Source organism: Elgaria multicarinata, chromosome 14 (assembly GCF_023053635.1).
Source record: "Elgaria multicarinata webbii isolate HBS135686 ecotype San Diego chromosome 14, rElgMul1.1.pri, whole genome shotgun sequence".
Classification (NCBI taxonomy): Eukaryota; Metazoa; Chordata; class Lepidosauria; order Squamata; family Anguidae; genus Elgaria; species Elgaria multicarinata.
Window position 1 is genome coordinate 4,735,957 of NC_086184.1, and position 27,956 is coordinate 4,763,912.

Genomic DNA, 27,956 nt, shown 5'->3' on the forward strand with positions numbered 1-27,956 from the left:
CTCTTAAAAACACCAACACAGGTTTTTTCTTTTACAGTCCCCACAGGTCACCCCAAATCTCCTCGGTTTAGGCTGCTGCCCGGTAGTAAAGCAGCATAAATGGGCTGCAATGTGTTATACCGCAACTTCCAGCATCCCCCAGTCATCCACGGGAGTTGTAGTCCAACACATCTAGGTAGGCAGGAGCTTGGAGGAGGCTAGGGCAGAATCTTCACTATGGCCATAGCTAGACCTCAGGTTTATCCCAGGATTGTCCTGGGGTCAAACCTGTTCATCTAAGTGCCACACAGGGCATCCAGTGCTCAGGCAGGGATGAACCCGGGATGATCCTGGGATAAACCTTAGCTCTAGCTATGGCCTATGTTTAATACCAGTTTATAACAGTAGTGACAACTGTCGGGGCCCAGGACACGCTACATAGATAGTTTTCAAACCATTTTTAGAGTGTTATATCCTGCCTGGTGTAGATCTGTCCTAGGTTAATCGGTGAAGTTAGTCTCTTCCTTTCATGGCTGTGCAAAAGGTGTCTCTTTCCTTATTAACCGGGCAATCCTATACCTGTCTGCTATCCTATACCTGCCTGAGGGCCGGTGGGTTTGGGGATGCAGTCTAAACAGCAGTTTCCCTAGGAGCTGCGGCTTCACAGTGGGGGTGCATGGCTGGGTATCATTCCCACTGGTCCTTTCAGTGTTTTTAAATATGGATTCTACCCCCACCCTGTGCAATGAAACCCTTGTCTTCATTGCTTGCCGGGGTCTTTTCCTTCACGAGATTCAAGCTGGTATGTAGTACAAGATTTCACCATCAACGTGCTGATAATATACGAATTAATTGGTCATTTAAACACACGCGCACAAAGCAAAACACCAAGCCCAGCTCAAAACCCGATTAAAACTTTTCACGGGCTGTCACTTTCTCATGGAAATTTGTGCTGGCTGTGGAAAGCCTCTTCAGGTGTGTGTGTGTGTGTGTGTGTGTGTGTGTGTGTGTGTTTTGTGTGTCTTTCGCTCCTGGCCTCTTTGTTTATTTTGGTCTGTACAGCACCTGACACACGAAATGTCACTTAGTTGAGTGGTTGGCTTTGGCTTCCAATTCGATCCGCACAGAAACCGGAGTACTTTGGGGCAGGAGAAAAGAGGCGAAGCAGGAGTTAAACTGATTTACAGACAGGCCCTATCCCATGTATGCTTCCTCAGGAGTAAAGTCCATGGCCTTCAGTTGACACTTACTCTCAAAGAAGTGTGATCTCTATAGTCTTAGTCCCATGACTAGTGGCCTGACCCGGGCCAGTTCTATCCTAGGTGCCTTTACTTACAGATAAGACTGACCGAGTTCAATGGGGCTGACTCCTTCATTGGCTGGAGGATCGCCTATTCCAGTGGGGAACAGAAAGTCATAGAATCATAGAATCATAGAATAGCAGAGTTGGAAGGCCATCGAGTCCAACCCCCTGCTCCATGCAGGAATCCACCTTAAAGGTTGGAGCTTCAGCTCCCAAAAGCCCATACCACCATGGCCAATGGTCAGGAATACTAGGAGTTGAAGCCCCCAAACATCTGGAGATCTTTCTGCCCAACTTAATGTCCTCCAGATGTTTTGGATGATGACAACTTCCAGCATTCCTGACCGTTGGCTGTGTTGTCTGGGGCTGATGGTAGTTATAGTCCAAAACACCCAGAAGGCACCAGCTTTGGGGAAGGCTGAGATATTCCAGTCTTTTCCTCTCCACAAGTGTAGAGATGGCCACCAATTTGGTTGGCTTTAATTGAGGAGTGGACACATTCCTGGAGGAGAAAGCTATCAATGGATACTAGTCCTGATGGCTATGCTGTATGTATAGTATGAGAGGCAGTAGGCCTATGTACAACAGTTGCTGGGGAACATGGGAGGGAGGGTGCTGTTGCACTCAGGTCCTGCTTGTGGGTTTTCCATTGACAGCTGCTGGCCACTGTGTGAACCGAATGCTGGACTAGATGGACCCTTGGTCAGATCCAGCAGGGCTCTTCTGATGTTCTTGTGGGTCCCAGGAACTCAAGAGAGATCTCCTCGGAGATCAATGTGGGTGATCCCTTTTACAGGCTCTCAGAAGGGCTGCTGGAGGGACCTCATTGCCTATCGACACTCCATCCCTCCTCCCCTCCCCCGCTCCCATTCTTCCCCAAAACAGGATTCCAGGCTAAGCTCCAGGAGCTGGAAGGAGATAAAGCCCTGTGGCCCACACACACAGATGGGCGCAATTTTTGGAGAAGCGTTTCAGAGGAACGTCTTTCCTCCCAACTCTCAATCCCCACTTCTGTCGCAATCCCCCTCCCTCCCCTCCCCACTTCTCTCTTTGCCTTTGAATGGAACAGAGATTTGGGATGCAGCCAACAACACTCCGAAGCATTCCAGTTATGATAACCCCATAATCAGGGGGATATAAATACCTGGGGTGGGGGTGGGGGTGAGAAAAGAGAAAGAGGCAGAGGGGGGGAGATTAAAAGAGGGTGGAAAGTGGGGGGCAGGAAGGAGATGCCCTGTTGGAACAGCCTTTCTGATATTGCAAGGAAGTAGCATGCAAACAGGCACCCATTTCCCACCCAGCACAAAATATGTCCATCTCTGCTGTGACACTGAACTGTTGCCAAACTATAAACAACAACAACAACAACAAGCAAACAAGCAAACAAACAAAACAAAGGTAGCTGTACTAGCCCATCAAGGAGGGAATGAATAAATCACAGCTGGGCAATATCTTTCTTAGGACCAACCCCAATGCCGCAAAACCACGCAAGCTTTCGGGTTCTGCAGAACTCTTCATCTGATGAGGTGGTTCAAAAAGCAAGGGATGGGGGAAGAAACAGAAATGGACAGCAGCACCGTTGTTGTTGTTGTTGTTGTTGATGATGATGATGATGATGAATGGGCAATTGGGGTGAGATTATTGGAAAGGGTTTTGCATTGGGGAGTGGGAAAACCCCAGTCTTCTTCCCTTGTCTTTTGAGCAAAAGTCTGAACTCCTTGCCCAATGCTGCAAATGATAGAAGCTCTGGGATGCTCCCGGAGGGATCCAAAACACAGCTAGATAAGAGAGGGCCTGCGGGCAGCCTCAGCAGAGGCCTTCAGAAGTGGAGGTCTCTGCATGGCTTTCATTGACTCTAATCGCTCTGTCGTCCTCATCCCAGGTCTATAAAATCCTCCTGAGCTTTACCAGACCTTTCTTTTTCAGCCTGGGCTTCCCAAAGACATCTGCGTGGGCCCACATTTATCTACCCTGGAACCAGAAGTGTGTGTGTGTGTGTGTGTGTGTGTGTGTGTGTGTGTGTGTGTAGATACACTTTTCAGCAGACCAACATTTCTCTTAGCACATAACTGTTCAAGCTTTCCAGTGGTACAGAATCCCTGCTGCCAATTACGCTTGAGGGGAAAATACAGCATAGATCAGCCTATGATTTGGGACTCCAACTCCCATCCAGATGATTTGGGACTCCAACTCCCATCAGGCAGCATGGCCAACGGTCATGAATGTTATCATCCAAAACATCTGGTTCAGGAAGGATGGCATAGATCAAAAGTTTGTATGCACGCAAGTTGTGTTCTATCCATCTGGGCCTAAACAGAGACAATAGATTCCTGTCTCACCACCATAACTGTTAGCAATGCTAGGATGATTTTGTTATCATCAATTATGACTATGGTTGTAAATGGTTGCTGTGCTTATTTTCCATACATTTCAGCTTTAATTTGCTGTATTTAATCAGGGTTGGTCAAAGCTTAGGCTTGTGGAATCTACTTCTTTTCTTTTCTGTAGAGCTCTGAGATCTCCCAACCAGAGTCTGATACAAAAGTCATACATTTATAGTGCAATCCTATGCATGTCTACTCAGAAGTAAGTCCCATTGTGTTAACTGGAGCTTATTTCCAAATGGATGCCTGTAACACCCTTTCCTCAACCTGTGCCCTTCAGATGTTTGAGATTATTTATTTTATTTATTGCATTTCTTTCTATACCACTCAATAGCCAAAGCCTGACTGGGAATTATGAGCATTGTAGTCCTACATATCTGGAGAGGACAAAGTTGAGGAAGGCTTGCCGCCTATATTATTGTTGCTATGATTGGACAATTGGAACTCAGAAATCCACGTAGAAATCTACTAGCTACCAGATCCTGATCTACTTCTGCCTGCCATTCCTGGAAACCCCACTAAAATATAATACGAACTGTAATATTTAGTAACAGGGACTGGCCCACAAGACCACATTACGCCAGTCCTTTTCAAGCTTCATTGGCTGCCAGTCCAGGTCTGGGCCCAATTAAAAGTGCTGGTATTGACATTTAAAGCCCTAAACGGCTTGGGGCCAGGTTATCTGAAGGAACGCCTCCTCCCATATTTACCTGCCCAGACCCTAAGGTCATCTTCAGGGGTCCTTCTCCGTGAGCCCCTGCCAAAGGAAGTGAGGCAGGTGGCTACCAGGAGGAGGGCCTTCTCTGCTGTGGCACCCCGGCTGTGGAATGAGCTCCCTAAGGAGGTTCGCTTGGCACCTACATTATATGCTTTTAGATGCCAGGTGAAGACCTTTTTATTCTCCCAGCATTTTAACAGTCTATAAATAAATTTTAACTTGGTGTTTTAAATTTGTAATTTTGCATTGCTGCTGTTTTTATCTGGTTGAGCTTTTATATTGTATTTTATATTATGGTTTTATACTGTTGTTTTATACTTTGAATGTTTTTAATTTTTGTGAACCACCCAGAGAGCTCTGGCTTAGGCGGTATAGAAATGTAATAAATAAAATAAAATAAAATAAATCTTCCTTTTAAAATAAAAAATGGCGGGCACGACGCCTCTCTTGGGCGGTATATTGGGCGGTATAGAAATGTAATAAATAAATAAATAAATAAATAAATAAATAAATATTTTGTTTAATATATTAAACAAACAAGTAAACAGTTGAACAGTCAGAGGCTTTATTTTTGACATTGCATCTAAACATTTATAGCCCCGCTGTTTTCTTCTCCTCCTCATCCACTTTATAATAGACACCTATAATTTAGGATTACTCTTCATGTATTTGATGAAGTGGGCTCTAGTCTGTGAAAGCCTCGGACATGATACATCTGTTAGCTTTTAATACAGCTTTCCCCAACCTGGTGCCTTCCAAATGTGTGGGACTACAACTCCCATAATTCCCAACCTGGATGGCTGTTTCCTGGGAATTATGGGAGCTGCAGTCCAATGCATAGGAACATAGGAAGCTGCCTTATAGAGTCCACCTAGCCCAGTGTTGTTGACACTGACTGGCAGAAGCTTCTCTCCAAGGTGTTAGGCAGGAATTTTTCCACTCCTACCTGGAGAAGCCGGGATCAAACCTGCATGCAATGCAGATCCTCCACCACTGAGCTACATCTGGATGGCATCAGGCTGGGGAAAGCTGCTTTAAAGTGCCACAAGACACTTTGCTGTTAATGAATCTACATATCGCAAAGACAATAGTTCAAAGAAGATAATACTTACATTACAGACAGTGTGCCCCCAGCTTGGTCCTCTCCGTATGCATTGGCCTACAATGCCCATAATTGTCATTGGCCATGCTGCCTGGAGATGATGGGTATTGTATTCCAACACATCTGAGAGGACGCCTAATTGGGGAAGGCAAAAATCAACAATAACCAAAAGTTGTGAAATCAACCACATTTTTTTTTCATAATGGCGATTTGCTTCTAGAGCTTGGTCTTATATTTGATATGTGATGTTGTATATATGATTGTACACTAATGGTTTTTATGAGGATTGTCTTGTGAAGGCTTTGCCTGAAAAATACCTAAATAAACACATAAAATATTTAAGTTGTTTTCATCAGAAGACAACAACTCTACACTTCTTCTTGTGAGCCACCCATTGTAAAAAGAAAAGAAAAGGGGTGTGTACACATTGGATTAATGTGCACACACATTGGATTAATGTGCACACCCAATTTCAAATAAGGCTTAGCTGATTGGGTCTGGGGATATTTTTCATGGTAAGAACAGCATCCATCACACAGACATTGATGTGTTGAGGGAGGCTGGGATTATCGGTGAAGTTAGTCCATTCCTTTCACTGCTGCATGAAAAAACGGCACTTTTCTGATTAAGTATAGGTTTCTGTTGTTATTGTTGTTGTTGTCATCAGAGAAGAGCTGAGAGGCATTGTCATGGTGAAAATGATGTAGAAGGGCTAACTAACGTTAGTACAGCGGCTTAACGACAATTTCTGGCCAAATTGTGCACATTGTGATACAAGTGTGAAATTTGGTATGGTGGTATTTATGACCATGTAGATTAAAATGAGATATAGGGGCATCTTGGGAAATCATCTTGGTGGCCGCCATCTTGGAAAATGGCGGCCAAAATCCAGTTTTCGCACAATAACTCTGTTATTTGTAATCTCACAGAAAAGCTGTCTCAGTACAAAATTAAAGAGCATAAAATTTGCCACAAAAAAGTCATTAACAATCTTTTCATAGGAGCAACCCTCGTTGAGATATAAACCTCTGACAGTTTCAGGCTTGCAACACAAAGTGCAAGATTGGAATGTGGGTGAGGCAGTGCATCTTGTTGACTTCTCAAACAAATGGGTAGGAATAAAACCTTTATATCTTGACGAGGGTTGCTCCTATGAAAAGATTGTTAATGCCTTTTTTTGTAGCAAATTTTATGCTCTTTAATTTTGTACTGAGACATCTTTTCTGTGAGATTACAAATAACAGAGTTATTGTGCGAAAATTGGATTTTGGCCGCCATTTTCCAAGATGGCGGCCGCCAAGATGATTTCCCAAGATGCCCCTATATCTCATTTTAATCTACATGGTCATAAATACCACCATACCAAATTTCACACTTGTATCACAATGTGCACAATTTTTTTGCTAAACCGCTGTACTATGTGTCTCTCATCTGCTTTTATGGCCATATGTAGCACTGGTGTCTGGATAGAACATAGAAAATAAGAGCTTCACTGGGTGGGACCAATAGTTGGGCATCTGTGATCAGGTCAGAAGATGCCTCAGGGTAGGGTTGCTGTATTCTGAGTCCACAAAACCAGGACAATTTTTTAGGGTGGGTGAGTTGGATTTTTTTTAAAAAAACTGGGCAATATGTAAAGGTCTAGGGAAAGAAAGAAAGCTATCTAAGTTTTAGTTATCTAACACTGCAATCCTATGTGTGGCTACTCAGAAACAAATCCTATTAAGTTAAATAGGACTTATTCCTAAGCAAGTATGCATAGGATTGCAGCCTAAATCCCTTAAGCACCTGCAAATAAATAATAGGCAAAGAACAGTTTAAGCAAACAAACAGAAAAAAATGACGCTAAATTACATTTCTCCACTAGTTCTCAAAAGCTAGAGGAGACTTCAGTATGGAGACTTACACTCCACTGAGCAGGCTCAAGGCACCATTTCGGAGGCTGGGATTTCTCCAGCCAGCTGGAACAGGAATGTGGGATTCTTGACTGACTGGCCGAGACATTTTGGAAATTCTTGGAAACCGTGACATTCCTAGTTTTCCAAGATGTATGGCAACCCTACCTCAGGGAAGCTCACAAGCTAGACACAAACGCAATAGCCTTCTCCCACTGTTGCTGTCCAGCAGCCTATATTTACAGAGGTATACTGCCCCCAAACTTTGGGGTTCCATATCAGCACCATAACTGAGAGCCAGGCTGGGTTCATACAAAGCCCTAACCTACTGTGGGTTATGTTGTCTGAATGCAGTGTGTTTTCTGCAGGGTGAGTTAGCGTGTTGTCTGACCTCAGCGCCAGTGTGGTTAGAAAGCTGGACTGGGACTCAGGAGACCTGGGTTCTAGTCCCCACCCAGCCATGAACCTCACTTTGGGCCAGCCATTCATTCTCAGCCTAACCTACCTCACAGGATGGTTGTGAAGATAAAATGGAGAAGAGGACAGCCATGTACGCCACACTGGGTTCCTTGCAAGAGGAAAAAAAGTTTGGCTATAAATGTATGGTCCACCTTTATTTACGTAATAAATAAGTAAAATAAAAACATGGAGGTTCCATATGGGGACCATAACTAATAGCCCTTGATAGAATTATTTAGTCATTCATTATTTCAATTATTTCAGAATATGAATCCCAGGATCACACAGTTCACGTAACAAGCGCATCCTGTCATGGTCCCCAGCAAAAGCAGCCTGACCCCATAGTTCCTTTGCCTCACTTCCTGTGGAGTCAGGACTTCTGGTCCATCCCACACTCTGCTCCTGGAGCTATTCTGGAGCAGCAAGCACCATGTCCGTCAGCAAGACTTGCTTCTGGATAAACCAGCGTGGTAACTTTGAAGTGCAGACCCTCATCACAACACTCCTTATAGCCCAGAGAGAGTCCAAAAATGCAGGCAGCTGTGTTCATCCATATCAACAAAGCAACTCTAGGAGTTCTCCTCTTCACCAGGAACAAGACTTTTGAACACACAAGTCTTAATTGTGTGTTCAAGGCCAAGTCAGCACAAATGACTTTACATTACAAGGGGCATTATATTGTTCCTGGGAAAATTCAATATCCCTAGCTACTGTGAGAATTTCAGCTAAGCTCAGAGAGAACAGGGAATTTTCTCTCTCTCTCTCTCTCTCTCTCTCTCTGTGTGTGTGTGTGTGTGTGTGTGTGTGTGTGTTGTGTGACCCATCTTTATTTGATCCCAAAGGTGAGATCTCCATCTCACCACCAAACAACATCTGAACAGTTCTGAAAAACGTGTGGACAGGAATCAGACATTTATGTGGTAGATCTGCCTCCCTCTAACCTGGATGTCCTGGATGTCATTTCCCATTACCCTCAGCAAGCATGGCCAATGGTCAGGAATTCTGGGAGTTGTAGCCCAAAACATCTGGAGGTGGGCACCAGGTTGGGAAAAGCTGATAGACCCGGTCATAGAAAGTGTGGAATCGAGCAGAGGCACTTATTCCAGATTAACTAATCCGGGGTACATGGGGGAATACTGCTTTGAGGACTTCCAGATCCTTCAATCTCTTCTGAACAGTCGCTAATGAAATTCAAGCGGAACCCCCCCCCCCCCACACACACACAGGATCAAAGTTAACCCAGGAAGATGGTGAGTACGGTCTTCTTGTTGTTGTTGGAAAGCGTGATACAGCTGTTCTGGAGAGCCCGGCCAAACATCTGTCCAACCCTCCACTCCCCACCTCTCCGCACCCCCTTGCTTGGTTGCAACTCCCTGTCAACACCTTGGAGCTGGAATATATAGATAGACGGAGAGATAGATAGATGAATGAACCAAGTGGTCAAATTGGATTGTGCCATTCACTTTCATATCTTGTGTAAACTGCTAGGGGACACTTCGCAATGCCCACCCCCCCCCGTGTGTGTGTGTGTGTGTGTGTGTACAGAAGAGGAGGCTAGCGGCTGGAGAGGGGGAGGGAGGGGGCGTGTTTTTCGTCCGGGCCCAGTTCGCTGGTGTTAATGAAAACCAGGGCAGTGTGGGGCAGGAGCGAGCGCGGACGCGCGTCTGACTTTATCCGCCCCGTGGGTGGTCTGACCTTTGATAAACAAGCGGGCCCCTTTCCAAAGAAGCAAGGGCCCCCCTCGCCCCCCCGCCGCCCAGTCCTTCCTTTCCCTGCAAAGTCTGCTTTTGACAATACTAGCCAGATACATTTTCAGCCTCGGATTACACTCCCCCCCCGCCCCACAACAACCCACCCACCGCCCCAATCTTTCTAGCAAAGACGCCTTCACTTAAGCAATTAGCTAGTAAAAATACCTGCAGGGGAAGAGAAGAGGGGGGGGGGAGAGAGAAATTGCTCTGCTTCGACTCTTTTTAGCACAAAATATTACAGAGCGAAGAAGAGCCGTTGCAAACGCTTGGGAGACGCATTTATTTGTCTTCCTTATTTATTTCGTATTTAGGAGTGCGTGTGTGTGTGTGTGTGTGTGCGTAGGGGTCTGTTCCGCTTTTCTATGTCTCTTCGGAGTGGTCTCTTTGCCAATCCTGCCAGTCGACGGAGATGTCTCTTTTTGGATGGGAGAGAGAGAGAGAGAAAGAGAGAGAGAAACAGACAGAGAGAGACCAATGGTGGGTCTTACAGACACGCTGCACCAACGTATAAATATACAAAAATAAAATTGCCCCAGATGGTTACTTTCCCCCACATCTGGAAAAATAAAGTATATATATATATATATATATATATATATATATATATATATATATATATATATGAGAGACTTCCTCCTCCACAGAATCTAAAAAATAATTTTCACCTAAATTCGTAAGCATAGGGTCCCCACTGTCTTTCTGCCTCTCACACATCCACATTCACACACTGTACCCTCTAGCAAACTGTCTGAAACACTGACAGGGCAATTATAAACATATTTACTCAGAATTAAGTTCCACTGGATTCAGTGAGGCTTCCTCCCCAGGGACAGTGCAATCCTCTACATGTCTACTCAGAAGTAAACCCCTATCGCGTTCAATGGGACTGACTCCCGACTAACTGTGTATAGGATTGTAGTGCCTTTAAGCAAGCAAGTTGAATGCCATGAGGAGGGGAAAGGCCAACAAGTTTACTCACGAGGAAGGCTTTCTCTTCCTCGTGAGTAAACCTGGTGACCTTTCTCCTGCTTAATAAGGTAGACACGTAGAGGGTTGATCCCTCGGCGGATCAAAAGAGGACAGCCCATTTTTCTCCAACCGGTTTAAGGTGAAATATTTGGATTTCAAACGTTCTAGTTCTATATTTGTCTTGTTTGGTCTGCACGCCGTCTGACCCCCCCCCCATCCCACCCCAAATAGTATGTGGCAGAAAGAGAGAGGAGGCCGAGAGCGGCTGAATTCCAGAATAACTTCTTCAGCCAGGGCCAGACCTACACTTTGTGTGAAATCATTACAAATGTGGAATAAAAAGCAGGAAATAACACTATGAAAGGGGTGTCTTGAGATCCAGCAGTTATCAATACCGCTATCCCTTACACTTACGGGAGAGCCAATCCCATAAGGACACCCCCCATTTCATTTAATGGCATCTATTTAGGGGCTCCTCGAGAGCAGGCAGGCCAGGTAGGTGGCAACTTTGGAAGACACGTCTCAAAACCAAACCAAACCATGTAAATTCTAGTCTTTAACCTGCACATTTCTTGCCAGAAAAATCTTGCCTTCTGTTCCAGCTTGAAAGGTGATTTGGAGGGAAAAAAATATTGTGACGCTATATAAAAACAGAGAGGTATCGTTGCCCCGAAGAGCTTACAATCCAAAAGAGATGTGAGTTCATGATTGTAAGAATACAGTTACCTGTTCCATTGCCTAATCACAAACAAATGCCTCTTTCCCACTTCTCTTTCATTTCACTGCTCTCCTTTCCTTCTCTGCCAAGTAAGATTGACACGACACACTGAAAAGCTCGCTGGCAGTTTATTTCAAACTCAGGACTGTTAAGAATCGGCCTGGTTTTGTGCCATCCCAATAAACAAGCCTTAAAAGAATATATATATATATAGAGAGAGAGAGAGAGAGAGAGAGGCAAGTATTACAGCGTTCGTGGGGCGAGGATCCAGCTATTCCACTGCTACTTATCACCACCTGGGCAGGGGCTACGTGTCCCATGAAATTCTTGATAATGGTTCTAAGTAGGCTTCCTTGGAAGTAAATTTCAGTGAAACCCATGGAACCTACTTTCAAATAAAGGTCAGCGTTTGGGGTAGAAAGGGGAGGGTCACAGCGGATCCTGGAAGCCACATTAATTTCAATGGAAGGGACTGCAGTCCTACACAAGAATTACTCAGAAGTAAGTCCCGTTGAGTTCAATGGGACTTGCTCTCAGGTAAGTGCGCCTAGGACAACAACCTGAAATAAACAGAGTTTAACTCACCCATTGAAGGGAACTTAAAAGTGCTCAGGCCTGGCTGGATCGTGTCCACACCCACTTGGAAAATACATTCGGTTCGATGAGCCCTTAGTTCCAACTTAGGACACAGGGTAAGGAAAGATCCAGCCATTCGTGTCCTAAGCCTGGGCCTTAAACATTTCCCCGTTTTTACTTTCAAGCAAGCCCCGCAGATTTTCTAGCGACTTTCTGCAAATAAATGTGCTTAAATTTCCACGATTTGTTTTATTTTCCAACCTGGCGGCTCTCAGGAAGTCTCAGATCCGTAAGCTATATAAGGAAGCTATCAATGGAAACCATGAGCCTTTCTAAAAGCCTGAGAGCCTTTCTAAATGAAGGCTTGGTGAGCCAGGATTTACTCACGAGTAAATGTACTCACGATCCGGCAGAGATTGTAAACCTATCGTTTTCGGGGAGCCAAGATCCCGATTTTCCTAGCCACTTGGGGCCTTGGAGCCCTCCTGCCTCCCTCCCCCCCCCCCCGGAAACAGACCCGTCGATTTCACTGGAACTTACCTCCAACTCATCAGGGCATTTGGGACTGTAACTTTACAGAAATGGAAGAAGGCGACCCCCGTGAGTACAGAAATCACGGTTTTGTTGGGCACGAGGGAAAAGGCTACGAAAAGGCATCGTCTACACACACACACCCTTCCCCGTTTCATTTTTTTCCTAAGGAAAAGGAAATCTCCAAGAAGGTGCTTTCACATGGTGATCCCTGCTGCTTTTAAAACAATTATTCGTTATTATGATTATCATTCTGTACCCCCCTTGCTAATTTCATCACCGCCCATGGCGTTCTACATAATCATAAAACAAAAGCCAGAGAATGCGCCCAGGCCTCTGCCCCGAGAAGCCTGCAATCCTAAACGCATTTCTGCATTCAGCCAGACTTACTGCCTGCTTACCATTACCTAGCAAATTACTTTTTTAAAACTCCCCATTTTTGAAAAAAAACAAAACTGGTTTATTCCAGAAGTCCTTAAGATAATAGAGAATCTGTCCCTCTGTGTGGATAAATGCCCTAATCTAAAGCACGGCTCCTTTCTTTCGCTGCCCTGCAGTGAGATTTTCCTAGAAAAGCACAAGAGTGAGCGCACACACCTCTGGCCAATTTGGATTCCCAAAGCTCCTGGCCTCCAAAGCAATGTTTGCCGCAATGACTTATCAATGTTTAGTCTTTGGGTTTTTAATTCTTTCTTATTTATTTATTTACTGCACAGTAAGGATACCTTGGGTTGGGTTGGTATTGGTGCAATAAGGATATATTGGAATATATTTATACACACACACACACACACACATTTTTGGGGTGTGTGTGATGTATTATTATTATTATTATTATTATTATTATTATTATTATTATTATTATTATTATTATTTACATTTATATTCTGCCCCATAGCCCAAGCTCTCTGGGTGGTTTACAAAAGTTTTAAACGGTGAACATTAAAAAGAAATATACAAAATTTAAAACCATAAAAAGCATAAAATGCAAATAAAAACAGACAATATCCGTTTAAAACAACTATTCTAGGGTCAGTTAAAAAAAACACCTCAGCATATGCTGTTAACTGCTTGGGAGAAGAGAAAAGTCTTGACCTGGCGCTGAAAGGATAACAACGTTGGCGCCAGGCGAGCCTCGTCTGGGAGATCATTCCAGAATTGAGGGGCCACCACTGAAAAGGCCCTCTCCCTAGTTGCCATTCTCTGAATGTAACAGGGGTGTGTGTGTGTGTGTGTGTCAGTCCGAAGTAGCAACCTTTGTCTAGCCCTCTTACCATTCTGGTTCCCCAACGACCCATCTCTTCCAGCCCAATCTTAAAGGAGTCTATTTAGAAACCAGTCCTTTGGAAGTCAAGGTAGGGGGTCTTACTCCTTTGTACGTGTGTCTAAGGTTGCAGCCCTAAATCACCAGATCCTTTGCTAAGCATCTGGAAAGAGAATTGACCATCCTTCCTTCGATTTGGGGACCACACCAGGAAAGATAACGTGTGTGTGTGTGTGTGTGTGTGTGTGTGTGTGTGTGTGTGTGTGTGTGTGTGTGTGACAACCTACTGTCGTGCACATTTCCCCAAATCCTTCCTCCATTCATTTCCCGGTAGATCGTGCCCTTGCAAGTGAAGAATACACATGCTGTTATCCTTCTATTGCAAAGAGATGTGTCTGTGCATGGGGGGGGGGGGGATAAATATCAATCGACCATTTAATCTTCCTTCACGTACAACACCCCCCTCCTCAGAGACATATCTGCGTATCCACATATTTTCTATTGCAATTGCGAATGCTAATCCCCCCCAAGCTTCCCCCCCGCCACCCCCCACTCCCAAACACCCCCAGCTGCCTCACCTCTTCTTTTATCGAGGATGGAATGGAAGAAAGGAAGGAGTGGGGGGGGGGGAGAGAAACAGTTTCTGTAGTGAAATTGCTCTTGTTGATCTCACAGACGTGCGAGGCGCCCCGCAGACTGGTAACGTCTGGTTGTAATTCGCCGATTGGAATCTTAAATTTTCTTTTAAAAGGTATTAAATGATAGCAGTTTTTTTTTTAAAAAAAAAGAATTTAAAAGGGAGGTAGGGCCAGAGAAGGAGGTGAAATGCATGCCTCCCCCCCCCCATAAGATTCTCTTTCTTTGAGGCACTTTTGATGTTGTTAGATTCTTCCCTTTAGAATCCCAGGCCCGGATCATTTTGAAAATAAAGAAAACCCCCCCAAAGGCAGCAGATCTGTAGATTCCGCCCCCCCACCCCCACAGCTAGCGATTAAGTGCGAAAGTTAAACTCTCCCCCTCCCTCCCTCCCTCCTCCCCCCTCCTCCCATCTCGCACACACTTAGACTCCTTTAACAACTTAATTGTGCTAAATTTACCACGCGCGCCTGGAAAGTGGGTGACAAAATCTGGAAGTGACTTACCTTGACGAGTGAGTGACAAGCTGAAAAGCGGATGGGGAGATTCTCCGGAGAGTTTTAAAAATAAAAATAAAATAAAGAGATGAAGGGGGGAGGGATAAATAATAATAATAATAATAATAATAATAATAATAATAATAATAATAATAATAAACCCTGTTTTGGTCATCTACTCTTCTTTGTTGGGAGTGGGGAAGCCCGGGTGTGTTCGTGTAGCCTTTAGCAAGCACGTGTGTATGCGTGTGCGTGTAGCCTCCCGTTGCTCCGGAGAATCAAATAATAACCATTGAGTTCGGTGGATTATTTTTTGTAGAAAAAAAATGTTTGGGATAACGGGGGGGTGGGGGTGGGGAGGGTGGAGAGGGGGAAGAAACTCCTAAACAATCAGCAATATAAGCTATGGGGCACTGGAAGAAACTCCGGGAGGTTTTCATTTTATTAAAGAAGGCCCGGGAACATGTTTATGTTGCACTGTATAAACATCCTGCCCCTTGTCTGTGTCTATCTAGCAAAGAAATCAGAAACTTGATTTTTTAAAGTGGGTGAGTTCCAAACCTACCGCCTTTAAAGAGAGATGCCCTGGTTGTTTGGGGGGGGGGGGAGGTCCGGAGATCGCTTTATTTTTGGTGTGTCCGTGCGCGCGCGTCCAGTTTGTGTATAAACAAGACTGCATTTTTAATTATTATTGTTTTTGCAAGGCGTTCAATTCACTGGCCAGTTTCTAACAAACATGCCTCTTCCACTGGGAGAAATGGACATCTTTATACTTCCTTTAGCTCCACGAATTTGCTTATGCCTGTAGGGATAAGCAAATTCACTTACTCACGCACTTTCTATGTCTCCACTTTTTCTGTTTTTCTTTACTTTCTTTTTCTCCTCTGCAAAATGATGCCCACGGGAAAGCTGGTTTTTCTCACGAGTTTCCCCAGCGGGTTTTGCATAGTAATTGCGGAGCGAAGAGATGAAAGGGAAAGCGAAAAGTGCCAGGGGTATGTGGGTAGTTGGGGAAGGTTAAGATATAAGTGTGGTCTTTCAACACGTTTGAAAACGGACAAGCCAAAGTTGTCTCTGGATACTTTGGAAGGCAAAGTCTTCCTGCCTCCTCTCGCCTAGAAGAGTTAAGGATTGGGATGTGTGTTTATGTTTATTTATATCTCTCTGCGTGTGAAAGAGAGAGAGAGAGAGAGAGAGAGAGAGAGAGGAAGGATTGGGTGGCAATTCATCAACCACTTAAGCCGGAATATTTAATGCAAGTGCAGATTCACCAGCAAAACTTCATCTTGTGAAATAAAACGCGCTTCACTGCCGGGGAAGATATAATCCGGTGTGTTTACATCAATCCAGCCCAGGTTTACTCAAGGGGGCAAGTCCCACGGAGAGTTTCCAAAGGGTCGTGGATCGCGGCCTAAAACGCCGACACAGATACGCTCCGGGGGAGTAAAGTTCTACGGCAATCCACAGGCAAGGAAAGACTAAACGCCCCCCACCCACCCACCCACCCCAAAACTCCCAAGATATTTCTGTATTGCAGCTTTAGGATTTGGGGTGATGAGTCTGAGCGAACCCGAAGGGTAAGGCGGAAGGGGGGCTGAACAAGTGCGCGCGTGTATGTTTGTGTGAAGGGATCCTGTGGGACCGGGTGTGGGGAGGGGGGGGATCTTTCTTCTCCATCAGTCCAAAGTGGGGAGAGTGTGTGTGGGGGGGTGACACTCCTTTTGGTGTTGGAGTATTCGCGTCCCTTTCAGCGCCCACCAATGTTGAGCTGGGATGCGGAAAGGGGGGGGGCACCTCGGGGGGAGGCGGGGACTCCTCTTGCCTCTTACGTCGCGCTGTCAAGAGCCGCCAGGCGCTCGCTGACTTGAGATAAAGTTAAAGGCAACCGCTCCCGTGGCGAACAGAGCTGCGACTCACCGGGCTGGGAAGCAGAAGTCGCGCTCTTCGCTGGCAGGACCCCGGAGGGGGGGGGGCTGGGAGGAAACACCCGGGTAGTCGTGTGTGTGCAAACGGGGGGGGGGGCTGAGAAGAAGGCCTGATCCTCCCGAGAAGCCTGAGAAGCCGGGGCAGGGGGAAGGGCCAAGAGGAGGAGGAGGAGGAGGAGGAGGAGGAGGAGGAAGAAGGAGACTGAAAGTAAACCGAGGCGAAGGCAGGCTTCGTCGGGCGCCCAGTGCTTCTCCTGGAACCCTGGATGTAAAGGGCGCGCGCGGGTCCGCCGCTCCTCCGGCTTGGATCGTCGGGACAAGCGGACTGGGCGGCTTTTGGAGGCGTTCGTTTTGACAAGCCGGGGGCTTCGACTCCGGAGTCGGGACTGTCGAGAGCTGCGGGCGACCATCGCCTCCCCCTGCTGCCCCGGCTTTGGGCTTTCTCCCCGAAGCTAGCCAGGGGCTAGGAGCCGCGCCGTCGGGAGCGAAGAGAGCGAGAGAGAGAGAGAGAGAGGGAACCAAGGAGAGAGCGCGAATCGGCCTCGGCGTCTTTCGCCTTCCCCTCGGGCTCGACGCCCCTTCCTCCGCGCGGAACTCTTGCGGAGAGCAAGCGCTTGGAGTGGCGGGGCTGGGCGGGGGGCTGGGGAGAGCCGCCCCCTCCGGTCCATCGCAGGAGCCTTGTCCTTCGGAGAGGGGGTGGCGGGGCGGCGGGGGCGGCGAACGGGAGCCGTCGATGACCGCAGGGCTGCTGCGCGCTCCTTCCTCTCGACCCCCTCTTCCTCCTCCTCCTCCTCTCCCGCCTCCTCCTCCTCCTCCTCCTCCTCCTCCTTTTGCCGAGGCCGGGAGTCTCCCGATGTCTGCAGCGTCCGACAAGCCTCTGCAGCAGCAGCAGCAGCAGCTGGGCGCAGCCATGGAGTCGGCCTCTTCCACCACCTCCTCGACCCCCAGCAGTAGCAGCAGCGGGGGCGGCGGCGGCGGCGGCGGCGGCGGGGCCAAAGCCAAGAAGACCAACGCGGGCATCCGACGGCCGGAGAAGCCGCCCTACTCGTACATCGCGCTGATCGTGATGGCCATCCAGAGCTCGCCCTCCAAGCGGCTGACGCTGAGCGAGATCTACCAGTTCCTGCAGAGCCGCTTCCCCTTCTTCCGCGGCTCGTACCAGGGCTGGAAGAACTCGGTGCGCCACAACCTCTCGCTCAACGAGTGCTTCATCAAGCTGCCCAAAGGGCTGGGCCGGCCCGGCAAGGGCCACTACTGGACCATCGACCCGGCCAGCGAGTTCATGTTCGAGGAGGGCTCCTTCCGACGCCGCCCGCGCGGCTTCAGGCGGAAATGCCAGGCCCTCAAGCCCATGTACAGCATGATGAACTTGAATTTCAACCACCTCCCGGACACCTACAGCTTCCAGGGCCCCCCCTGCCCGCCCAACAGCCTGCCCTTGGACGGCGGCGCCTTGGGCATGATGAACGTGGACGGCATGGGGCTGGCGGGCCACGGCGTGCCCCACTTGCCCGCCAACGGCGGCCACCACGCCTACATGGGCAGCTGCGGCGGGGCGGGCGCGGGCGGGCCGGCCGGAGCGGACTACGGGCACCACGACGGCTCCGTGCCCGCCTCGCCCCTGCTGCCGGGCGGCGGCGGCGGCGGCGGCGGCGGGATGGAGCCCCACTCGGTCTACCCCAGCGCGGCCCCGACGGCCTGGGCGCCCTCGGCCGCGCCCGGCTTGAACGGCGGCGCCTCCTACATCAAGCAGCAGCCGCTGTCGCCCTGCAACCCGGCCGGCAACCCGCTCTCGGCCGGCCTGTCGGCGCACTCGCTGGAGCAGCCCTACCTGCACCAGAACGCCCACAACCCGGCGGAACTGCAAGGTAAGCGGTGGGCCGGCGGAGGGGTGGGGTGGGGAGGGGGCGCCCAGGCCCGGCCGGGGACGGGGGAGGAGGGATCAGGACCGCACCAGCGGGAGAGAAGCCGTGGACCGTGGAAAGTGCGGGGCGTGGAGCCGAAGACAAAGGGCGCTTGTGTAGCCGTGAGAATGGCACGCAGCGGAGGCGAGTTGGCTGCAAAGTTTAAGGAAGAACTATTGGGGGGGGGGGGGAATCGCAGTTATAAGCGAGTGGCCCACTGGTTATAGGGAATGGAGGACCGAGGAACGCTGGGGAAAGGGCTCAACCCGAGCTGCAACCCTTTCGTTTGTGGGTGTTTTGTGCCGGATACGTCGGTTGTACTGTTTGCCGCCCGAACCGGATCATTGGACCGTGGGAGTTAACTCGGAGCAACTGCCACACTTCCACACCCCCCCCCTTCGCTTTATACTGGCTTTCATTCAAGCGGTTCCTTCGCCGGGCCTCACCCTCGCAGGCGCTGTCTGGAATCCTGAGGGCAGTGAACTGGGATTATACAGAATGTCATCTAAAAGAGGGGACCCTGACCCACTCCCAGAGAATCAGAGACTCCAAGAGCCTTGTCCTGCTGTTATGAGGGATCAGGGGGGGAACTGTACATTTTAGGAACGAGTTCGGATCTGTCCCATGCTAGGGCTATTGGGATTTAGAAGAGAGGAAAGGTGTATTTTGTATGGGATCAAGGAGGGTAAGGGAGAAATAACAGAGGTCTAAAGGGTTGGGCCATTTCTACACCTGCCTTTCCCCCCAGGATCGTCCCTGGATCGTTCCTGTGCATCCAAATGACACACAGGGAATCCCTCCATTTTCCTGGGATAACCCTTAGGTGTAGAAAAGGCCTTGAAGTGCAAGGATCAGGAGTCAGCCGGGCGTAGGGAGTGAGCCATTATGGATGGAAAGTCAGGGCTCAAAGGCGAACAGGGTCCTATATACCTCCTCGCCACCCACCTGTAATAGTTTTGTCCGTGATGGAAAGAAAGAAAGAAAGAAAGAAAGAAAGAAAGAAAGAAAGAAAGAAAGAAAGAAAGAATTGAGTCAGTCGTACTGGTTTTTCAGCTCCCAGAAATACAGGTCAGCTATTTTGATGTAATTTGCAATAATGTGCATAAATATTATTGGAATCTCTTTCTGGACTTCAGATTCGTGGCAGTAATGCAACTCCCCGCCTGCTTTTCTAGCCCACCTTATTATAGAAAGAAAAATAGAGGTCTACACACGGATGGGGCACAGGAGGGGTTTAGATTTAATTAAAACTGCTTAGATCCTACCAAATGCCAGTACTATTATGTGTAATGTTACCTATTGTGTTGTGGATAATAAGACGTTGGTCTTACCAACACGATTACCTACAAGCCCTAGAGATACTATGATAGTTTGAATGCTAGTATAATCCATAGAACAGCCATTACAGATTTATTTAAAAACAAACATTTGTTTTCTAGATTTAACAGATATGCTATATGAATGTAACCCTGAAATCAGTAGGGAATTTCTCATTGGTTTTAATAACAGAGTAGACTAAATGTTACATAGATTCATCTATCCAAGATGCCCTAATATACCTACGTATACCTACCCTAATATACCTCCATGTACACGACCCCCTAGAATGTTCTCAAAAACCTACCGGCCCAGAATGCTATGGCGTGAGTCATTGATAAGCTATTACGTCACTTTTACAGTATGTCCTAGCTCTGATTACCTAATAAACATGACCCGGTTTTATTCCCTAAAGGTCATTTTGAAGCAAACCACCAGTAGATTTTGAAATAGGGCAAAAGTTCATTTTTTTGGGAAGATCACACAAGATTTAAGAAACATCTCAGAATAATCTTTAGGTCTTACTCCAAGTGGTGCATAAAACTTTTTTTTTTTTTGTAGTTCTCCTTGAGGCACCTATTTACGTTATAGCTAAACCGTTCTTTATATATAGAAGAATCTTGTTTTGCGTAGGTAGAAAAAGGTGGTTTGCTTTATTTTGTTGTCACTACCCCTTTGTTTGAGTTAAAAAGAAAAGAAAAACTAAGAGCGATAATGAGTCTGGGGTGCCTGAAATGCTATCATTTTGTGTTGGTAAGCGTGGAATAATTTGACTACAAAGGCTGTAACCCAGGAAAGCTTATGCTACACAAAATTGCTTCGCCTTAAAGTACCACAGGTCTCTTTGTTATTTGCTACCAGATGGTTACCCCCTTGAGACATCAGAAATAGCAATAATAATTGTAAGAAGAACATGTCTAATAATAATTACTCCCATCCAGCCAAAATTAAACATAATACATTTGCAGCCATTGCTGGTGAACATGGTAGCTGGTACAATCTAAATAAAATCAGCACCGCTAATATACTTACTCAAAAGTATCATACAATGAAATGAGTGGGACTATGACAATGCTTGCTTTGGCAGGAATTATTATTATTATTATTATTATTATTATTATTATTATTATTATTATTATTATTATTATTCTCATGCTCTAACTTCCAGCTCTTATGCCGCCTTCTCCCCTCATACAAGAGCTTTTTAAACTATAAACCTCCCGGGGCAGGTCTATGTAAAGGAATGAGTTCTCCGCCAATATTTTTATGGACTGTATAATTCCAGCTGCCCTTTTGAACTCTCATCTGTAGACAAAACATATTTCTTTGCTTCAACCAACTTTGGTACTTTTAATTGGTTTTCTTAAAATTTGGTCTGCCTGATCTTGGATTTAACAACACCCAATAACCCCCTCTATTCTCGGCATTGCTTACTTCGGTGCAAGCTGGATTCTTTTGCATTCTGTTAGGGCGAGGCACCGTCGCTGCCTCGGTGATGGACATGGGTTAAAGAGCAAAATAGAACCTCAGAGATTAGTTTCGGTTTTGCAAAAAGGCTCTTGAATTGCTCGCGTTCTCACTGGGGTGAGTGGGTTGGAAAAGTTAGAGAGGGGCAAAATGCCACTTAATATGATTCTACTCCCAGGAGGGGAACCCATCTTGAAACTGACCAGTACTTCCAACGTGAAATTGGCAAGGTCTCTCTCTTTGTAGGAGTGGGGGGAGAGAAAAAGGCCTAGAGTCAAAAAGACAGTTAATGTGATTTTTCTTTTCCTGGTAACGGAAAAGAAACATTTCTTCTCAGCAGACAAATAATATTTATTAAAAACAAAACAAAACAGTAAAAAACGAACTGCAGAAGTGTCCAGAGACGAGGAAAGGGTTGTTTTAATATAATGTTTATAAAATCACCATAGAAGAAGAAGAAGAAGAGATTGTGATTTAAACAAGAAGTAGTCTGATGTGATGTTTAGAACTGGCTAGAGAAAGAGCAAACACTTCGGCTATGTTGCACAAACATCTTTGTGTCCTTTTGAGGGTGGACTCCTGTGGTGTTGCTTGTGATAGAAAGTGCTTCTTCTTGTTGTAGTTGATTTGGTGTGGAAGGGGGTGATCATGTGTATTTCAAGAGATTTTAGAGTTGGAGCACCAGGCAGGAGAGAGAAAATCATATGAAACTATAAAGGTATTATTATTATTATTATTATTATTATTATTATTATTATTATTATTATTATTATTTATATAGCACCATTAATGTACATGGTGCTGTACAGAGTAAAACAATAAATAGCAAGACCCTGCCGCATAGGCTTACGTTCTAATAAAATCATAATAAAGCAATAAGGAGGGGAAGAGAATGCACCAAACAGGCAGTATAAAAGTCAGAACAATTCAAGTTTTAAAAGCTTTAGGAAAAAGAAAAGTTTTTAGCTGAGCTTTAAAAGCTGCGATTGAACTTGTAGTTCTCAAATGTTCTGGAAGAGCGTTCCAGGCGTAAGGGGCAGCAGAAGAAAATGGACGAAGCCGAGCAAGGGAAGTAGGGACCCTTGGGCAGGTGAGAAACATGACATCAGAGGAGCGAAGAGCATGAGCGGGGTAGTGTGAGATGAGAGAGGAAAGATAGGAAGGAGCTAGACAGTGAAAAGCTTTGTAGGTCAACAGGAGAAGTTTATATTGGATTCTGAAGTGAATTGGAAGCCAATGAAGAGATTTCAGAAGTGGAGTAACATGGTCAGAGCGGTGAGCCAAGAAGATGATCTTAGCAGCAGAGTAGTGAACAGAAACCAAGGGACTGATGTGAGAAGAAGGAAGGCCAGTGAGAAGATTATTAAACAAACCCAGCGGTATTGTGAGGGCAGGATTTGAGGGCAGAAGTCCAGAGCACCCACTGAATAGAAGGAACAGGAGGGTCACACAACTCAGTAGGTCTGGGCAGCCACATTTCGAAATAAGTAAAGTAAGACACATTGCCATCTAAAGAGAGGCAAAAGTAGGGGAGACCATTAAATCTGAAATAATTTTCCCAACTGCATCCTGGAAAAACCTCTGTCCCTGCTCTGATTTCAGAAGGTGGTTTTGGCTTTAAGTGGAGCAGGGTGTTGATGTGACAAGTCTTCAGCTAGGTTCATCTAACAGAGTAAAGAAGAGACACGAATACAAAACAAACAAAGGCATACATGCAGGCACACAATGGAGACAGACAGAGGGGGGGGATCAAAATTAGGAGGAATTGCACACTCAAGCAAGTGATCACAACCACTTTACCTTCAAAATGTACAAACAAACTGTCCTAATGATTCTTAACTTTTCTGCCATTTTAACAACACTTTGGCTCAGCGTCTTCTTTTTAAAACAGGGTGGACAGACCTGGGACTTGATTTTTTTAATAATACACTTTGGGTATATAAAGGATGTATGGAATTTTGGAAAGATTATCTCTATCTATCTATCTATCTATCTATCTATCTATCTATCTATCTATCTATAATTTTGACTTCTGTGAAATATGCTCAGAAAATGGAGAATCCAGTAAACAAAACAAAAAACGTTGTCATGAAAAGAATATGGAAAACAACTAGAAAAGTGCAAGAGTCATATATTTGCCATGGATTTATGCTGTCAAATCACACTGAAAAGAAAGAAAGAAAAGAACATACATACACACACACACACACACACACACACACACGTGTGTAGACCTAAATGTGAAAATTTAAAACTGTAGTTTAAAATAATTTAATCCCTTGCCAAGTCTAGCTGCAGTGATTTTCAGTATCAATTTACTGCACTATGAATGGATAGAGTACAGACCTGTAAAGAGTCAGCATTCTGAATAGGAGAGGAATACTAATTCTGTTGATTGAAAGTTGTAAGCCCTTAACAGTGCAGTCCTGTACAGGTCTATGTAGTAAGTAAGTCCTGCTTAGTTTATTGGGTTTTACTCCCGATTGCAGCCTCATATGAATAATCTCTAGAGCGACAAGATGAGTAAGTCTGTTGCGGAAAAAACAATGTCTTTAAGACTAACTAATTTATCCTGATATAAGCTTTCATGGACACGTTTCATGCATCCAATGAAGTGGATAGTGTCCACGAAAGCTTATGGCAGAATAATTTGTTAGTCTTTAAAGGTGCTGCAAGACTTTTTGTTATTTTATGAATAATCTGTTAAGATTTGGGAAATATTTTTTAAATGTGTTATGTAGTAATCAAATGTTCAAGATTGATTCACTTTGTCTTTTAAATAAGTATCTACAACAGGTGTGTCAGCATATGGGTATTTGTAGATAACTGTGCTAGATAACCATTACTAAGGCATGCAGTGATTTTGCAGAATCAGCCATGCAAGGGAAAATATCTTTCTGGAGAAAAATGTTGATATCTGCATTTAATAAAATGCACATTCATGACCCAACATTTTAAAAGTGTTGTTCATGTTCATTATAAGTCCTTCTTAGGGTACAGAAGAGGGCACAACATTATTTTAACCCTTAAATAAATTGAAATGCAAGGGTTGTTTCCCCACTCACATGAATGAAGCCCCAATTTATCAAGAATATGCATACTACTAGTACAAAAGAAGAAGAAGAAAAAATAGAGTCCTTCTCCTTCCTTGGCCGGCCAGGAAACAGACTGTCCCATCCCATCCTGCAATTCGCATTCGGGCAAAATTCCTGTTCCTATCAAGTGGGAATTTCCTCTGCCTAAGCACTGCAGCGTCCAACTTAATAACATCACCTATCTGGGTCCAGCAGAATCTAAGGCTGATTTCTCCAACCTGATGTCCTCCAGATGTGTCAGACTACAAATCCCACTATCTCACTGTCTGAGGATGATGGACGTAGTAGTCCAAGAGATACTGGGTTGGGGAAAGTTGACCTAGCAAGCTGATGGAGCACAGAACTCCATATTCCCCAAGAGAGAGATTGGTTTAGTTGGCTGTGTAACAATAAGATAAGATACAACAAGGTAAAAATTCAAATGTGAATCATGCGAGTAGTTCTGCACACACCCAACCGGTTCTGTGGATCTGTTGTTTTTACAACAGAAGCTATATAGTTTTAAAAAATGTTATTACAGAAAGGAATTTGAAAAGCAGTTTGTGCTATGGTTCTGTTGCTTAAGGCAGCCTAACCCAACCCGATGCCCTCCAGTTGTGGTGGACTGCAAGTTCCATCATCCCCCAGCCAGCGTAGTTCAACACATCTGGAGGGCATCGGGTTGGGGAAAGCTGGTTTAAGGAAAATGAGCATTTGACAATTCCACGCACAAAACCCCCTTGGACTTGCTAAAGTAAATCCCAGCAATATTGTACTCTGCCTGTATAGTGAACCAAACTACTGCTTTATTTAGCCCAGGCCTACATGTCTTGTGTTCTTCATTCACAGCTGATTAGCCAACTCATGGCTCAATAAGTTTTTCCCCTTTGCTCCCTGACTGGGACTGAAAAAAACAAAAGAACAACCCCTCCCCATCCCCACCCCCCCCACCCCCCACCCCCAAGAAGTTGTGAAGCATTTGGCTGCTCACAAGGGCCCTGTTCAGACAACACGCAAAACCATGATGGTTAAGCATTTTGTGCTAAACATTATGGCTTAGCTTGTCATGTGAACCACAACTTAGGCCACAGCTAGACCTAAGATTTATCCTGTGATCATCCAGGGTTCACCCCTGCCTGAGCACTGGTTCCCCTGTGTGTCACCTAGGTGAACAGGTTTGACCCCTGGACGATCCAGGGATAAACCTTAGGTCTAGCTATGGCCTTAGTGTGTCATGTGAAGCATTCCATGGTGGCTACATAAACACAGTTTAAACACGCTCACTAACTACTTGCTGCAGAAGGGTTAGTGGCCTAACCATGGCTTAGTGCGTTGTCTGAACAGGCCCAGTATACGTCTGTTGAGTTGCGTTCAGCTTGGAGGCTCACGGTCTACACAGATCTGTTCTATGTCTGTATTATTATTAAGCATCAGCATCAGTTTCATTGTCTCTACCTGATGGTAGCTCTCCAGGAGGTCAGGTCAAAATCCATTTTGCACTGGAAGGGTTGAACCTCATTAATGTGAAGCATATGCTCTGTCCCTTATTTATTTATTTATTTATTTATTTATTTATTTATTTATTTAATTTATATACTGCTCCATAGCTGAAGCTCTCTGGGCAAAGATTAAAAAGATTAGATTAAAAAGACTGAACATTAAAAATCAATACACAAAATTTAAAAACAGAAACTTAAAAACAGCTAAAATTTAAACAATTTTTTAAACACTCGTTTTGGAGTCAGTTAAAACTCAACATATGTTGTTAAATGCTTGGTAGAAAAGGAAAGTCTTAACCTGGCACTGAAAAGATAACAATGTTGGTACCAGGCGGGCCTCATTGAGGAGATCGTTCCCTCAAAGTAGGCACCCGGAGGAGGACCTTAGATGTTGAGCATAGTGTGTGGGTAGGTTCATGTTGGAAGAGGCGTTCTGTCAGGTATTGTGGTCCCAAGCCGTGTAAGGCTTTATAGCTTAAAACCAGCACCTTGAATCGGGCTTGGAAATGTACAGGCAGCCAATGCAAGTGGGCCAGAGTTGATCTTATATGTTCGAACCTTCTGGTCCCTGTTCGTATTCACCACCAGAGGGATAGCCATTCAAACTTATATACCCTCCACCCCTAATAAGTGCCACAAAATATACACAATGAGAATTCTCAACAGTGGTAATAATTGGTAATAGTGCAGCCACTCTAGCATTGCTCAGTTAAGTAATACCTATGGTGGGACAGGAAACCGTTATCTCTATTCATGCCCAAACAGACAGAATCAAACTTCGTGATCTGATCTTCCAATCCAGCAGTTGCATGCTGAACCAGTAAAGTCTCCAGGGTGACATAATATTTCTTCCTCTTGCACAGCACAGCAGCTGCTTGAATCTGCTCTCTGGTTTTCTTTCAGGAATCCGGTACCATTCCCAGTCTCCAAGCATGTGTGACCGGAAAGAATTTGTCTTCTCCATCAATGCCATGGCGTCATCTTCAATGCATTCGGCAGGCAGCGGTTCTTACTACCACCAACAAGTTACATACCAAGACATCAAACCGTGTGTGATGTGACAATAGGGCTGGCTGGGAAGCGAAACATTCTTTGGGCGTGGGCGGGGGGACAGCAAGTCCCCAATGACCCAAGTGAAAACTATGTAGGACGATGGAACTTCCCGCTACGAGTCTTCTGAGAGCCAAGGAACCTTCCCAGAAGCTAGACTGATAGTTGCTCATGAGGTATATACATATTCAAGACATCTACAGAAAGGAACACTCTGGCCTTGTGCAAACATTGAAGAGGAGCATGAATGCATAGTGTGTGCCATTGAGGGTGGGGGACGCATCTTGGCCAAACACTAAGTACTCTGTTGTTCCTTCATCTTGGGCCTCCATACATCCTGAATTGTGATCTGATAACATTTTTCAGGAGCCATTTTTAGGTGCTTTCCTTTTTTCTTTTCCTCCTCCGGGATTCAAATCAACTGTGTTTTTTTAGATACACATCCTGCCCCAAATCCCAACATGTAATTTTCCCAGTTTAAACGATCCTTTACAAAAATGGATTCTAAAATCTAAGGGACGGAGGACTGCCATACACAGAAGAAACCAAGCAACTCTGCTAATCCTAATGGGGTCAGCAGTTGGCAGAGGTTAGTTTCATGAGATGGCCGTTCTTCTGTCTCTGAATCATTCATTCAGCCATGGGACTTGGCCTCTAGTTGTAATTTCTTTTCTCATGTTTAGGACTGCGCATAAAATATACGTAGTTCATTGTATATTTTTACCTCTGATTCAGGGCAATGGAGGAATCTCCCCAAAATCTAGTGAATGCAGAGATGTCCTTTCTGTATCTTCGTCCCTAAATTGTGATAATGTGTTGAGTTTCCAAATTTTTCCATACCGTCAGGGGTTGGTGGGAATTTGAAAAGTGGAATGAGACACACAGGAAAAAAAAATACAGAATGGAGGGCGTGAGACCAGCTTGTTCAGGATTAGGAT

At 45.5% G+C, this 27,956-nt stretch overlaps 1 protein-coding gene across 1 annotated transcript; it reads left to right on the forward strand.

Annotated features, from left to right (window-relative positions):
• The first annotated feature begins 17,617 nt into the window (after nt 1-17,617).
• On the forward strand, nt 17,618-27,342 carry FOXF1 (forkhead box F1). The gene is made up of 2 exons (XM_063141047.1): nt 17,618-18,575; nt 26,872-27,342. The coding sequence occupies exons 1-2, from the start codon at nt 17,618-17,620 to the stop codon at nt 27,027-27,029; spliced, it is 1,116 nt and encodes a 371-aa protein (XP_062997117.1). The 3' UTR covers nt 27,030-27,342.
• The last annotated feature ends 614 nt before the right edge of the window (nt 27,343-27,956 follow it).

Bases quoted from the DNA above. Each gene is read 5' to 3' on its own strand.
- FOXF1 (XM_063141047.1), top strand. From the start codon at position 17,618: ATGGAGTCGGCCTCTTCCACCACCTCCTCGACCCCCAGCAGTAGCAGC. The intron at 18,576-26,871 runs GTAAGCGGTGGG...GTTTTCTTTCAG, and splicing joins CAACCCGGCGGAACTGCAAG to GAATCCGGTACCATTCCCAG.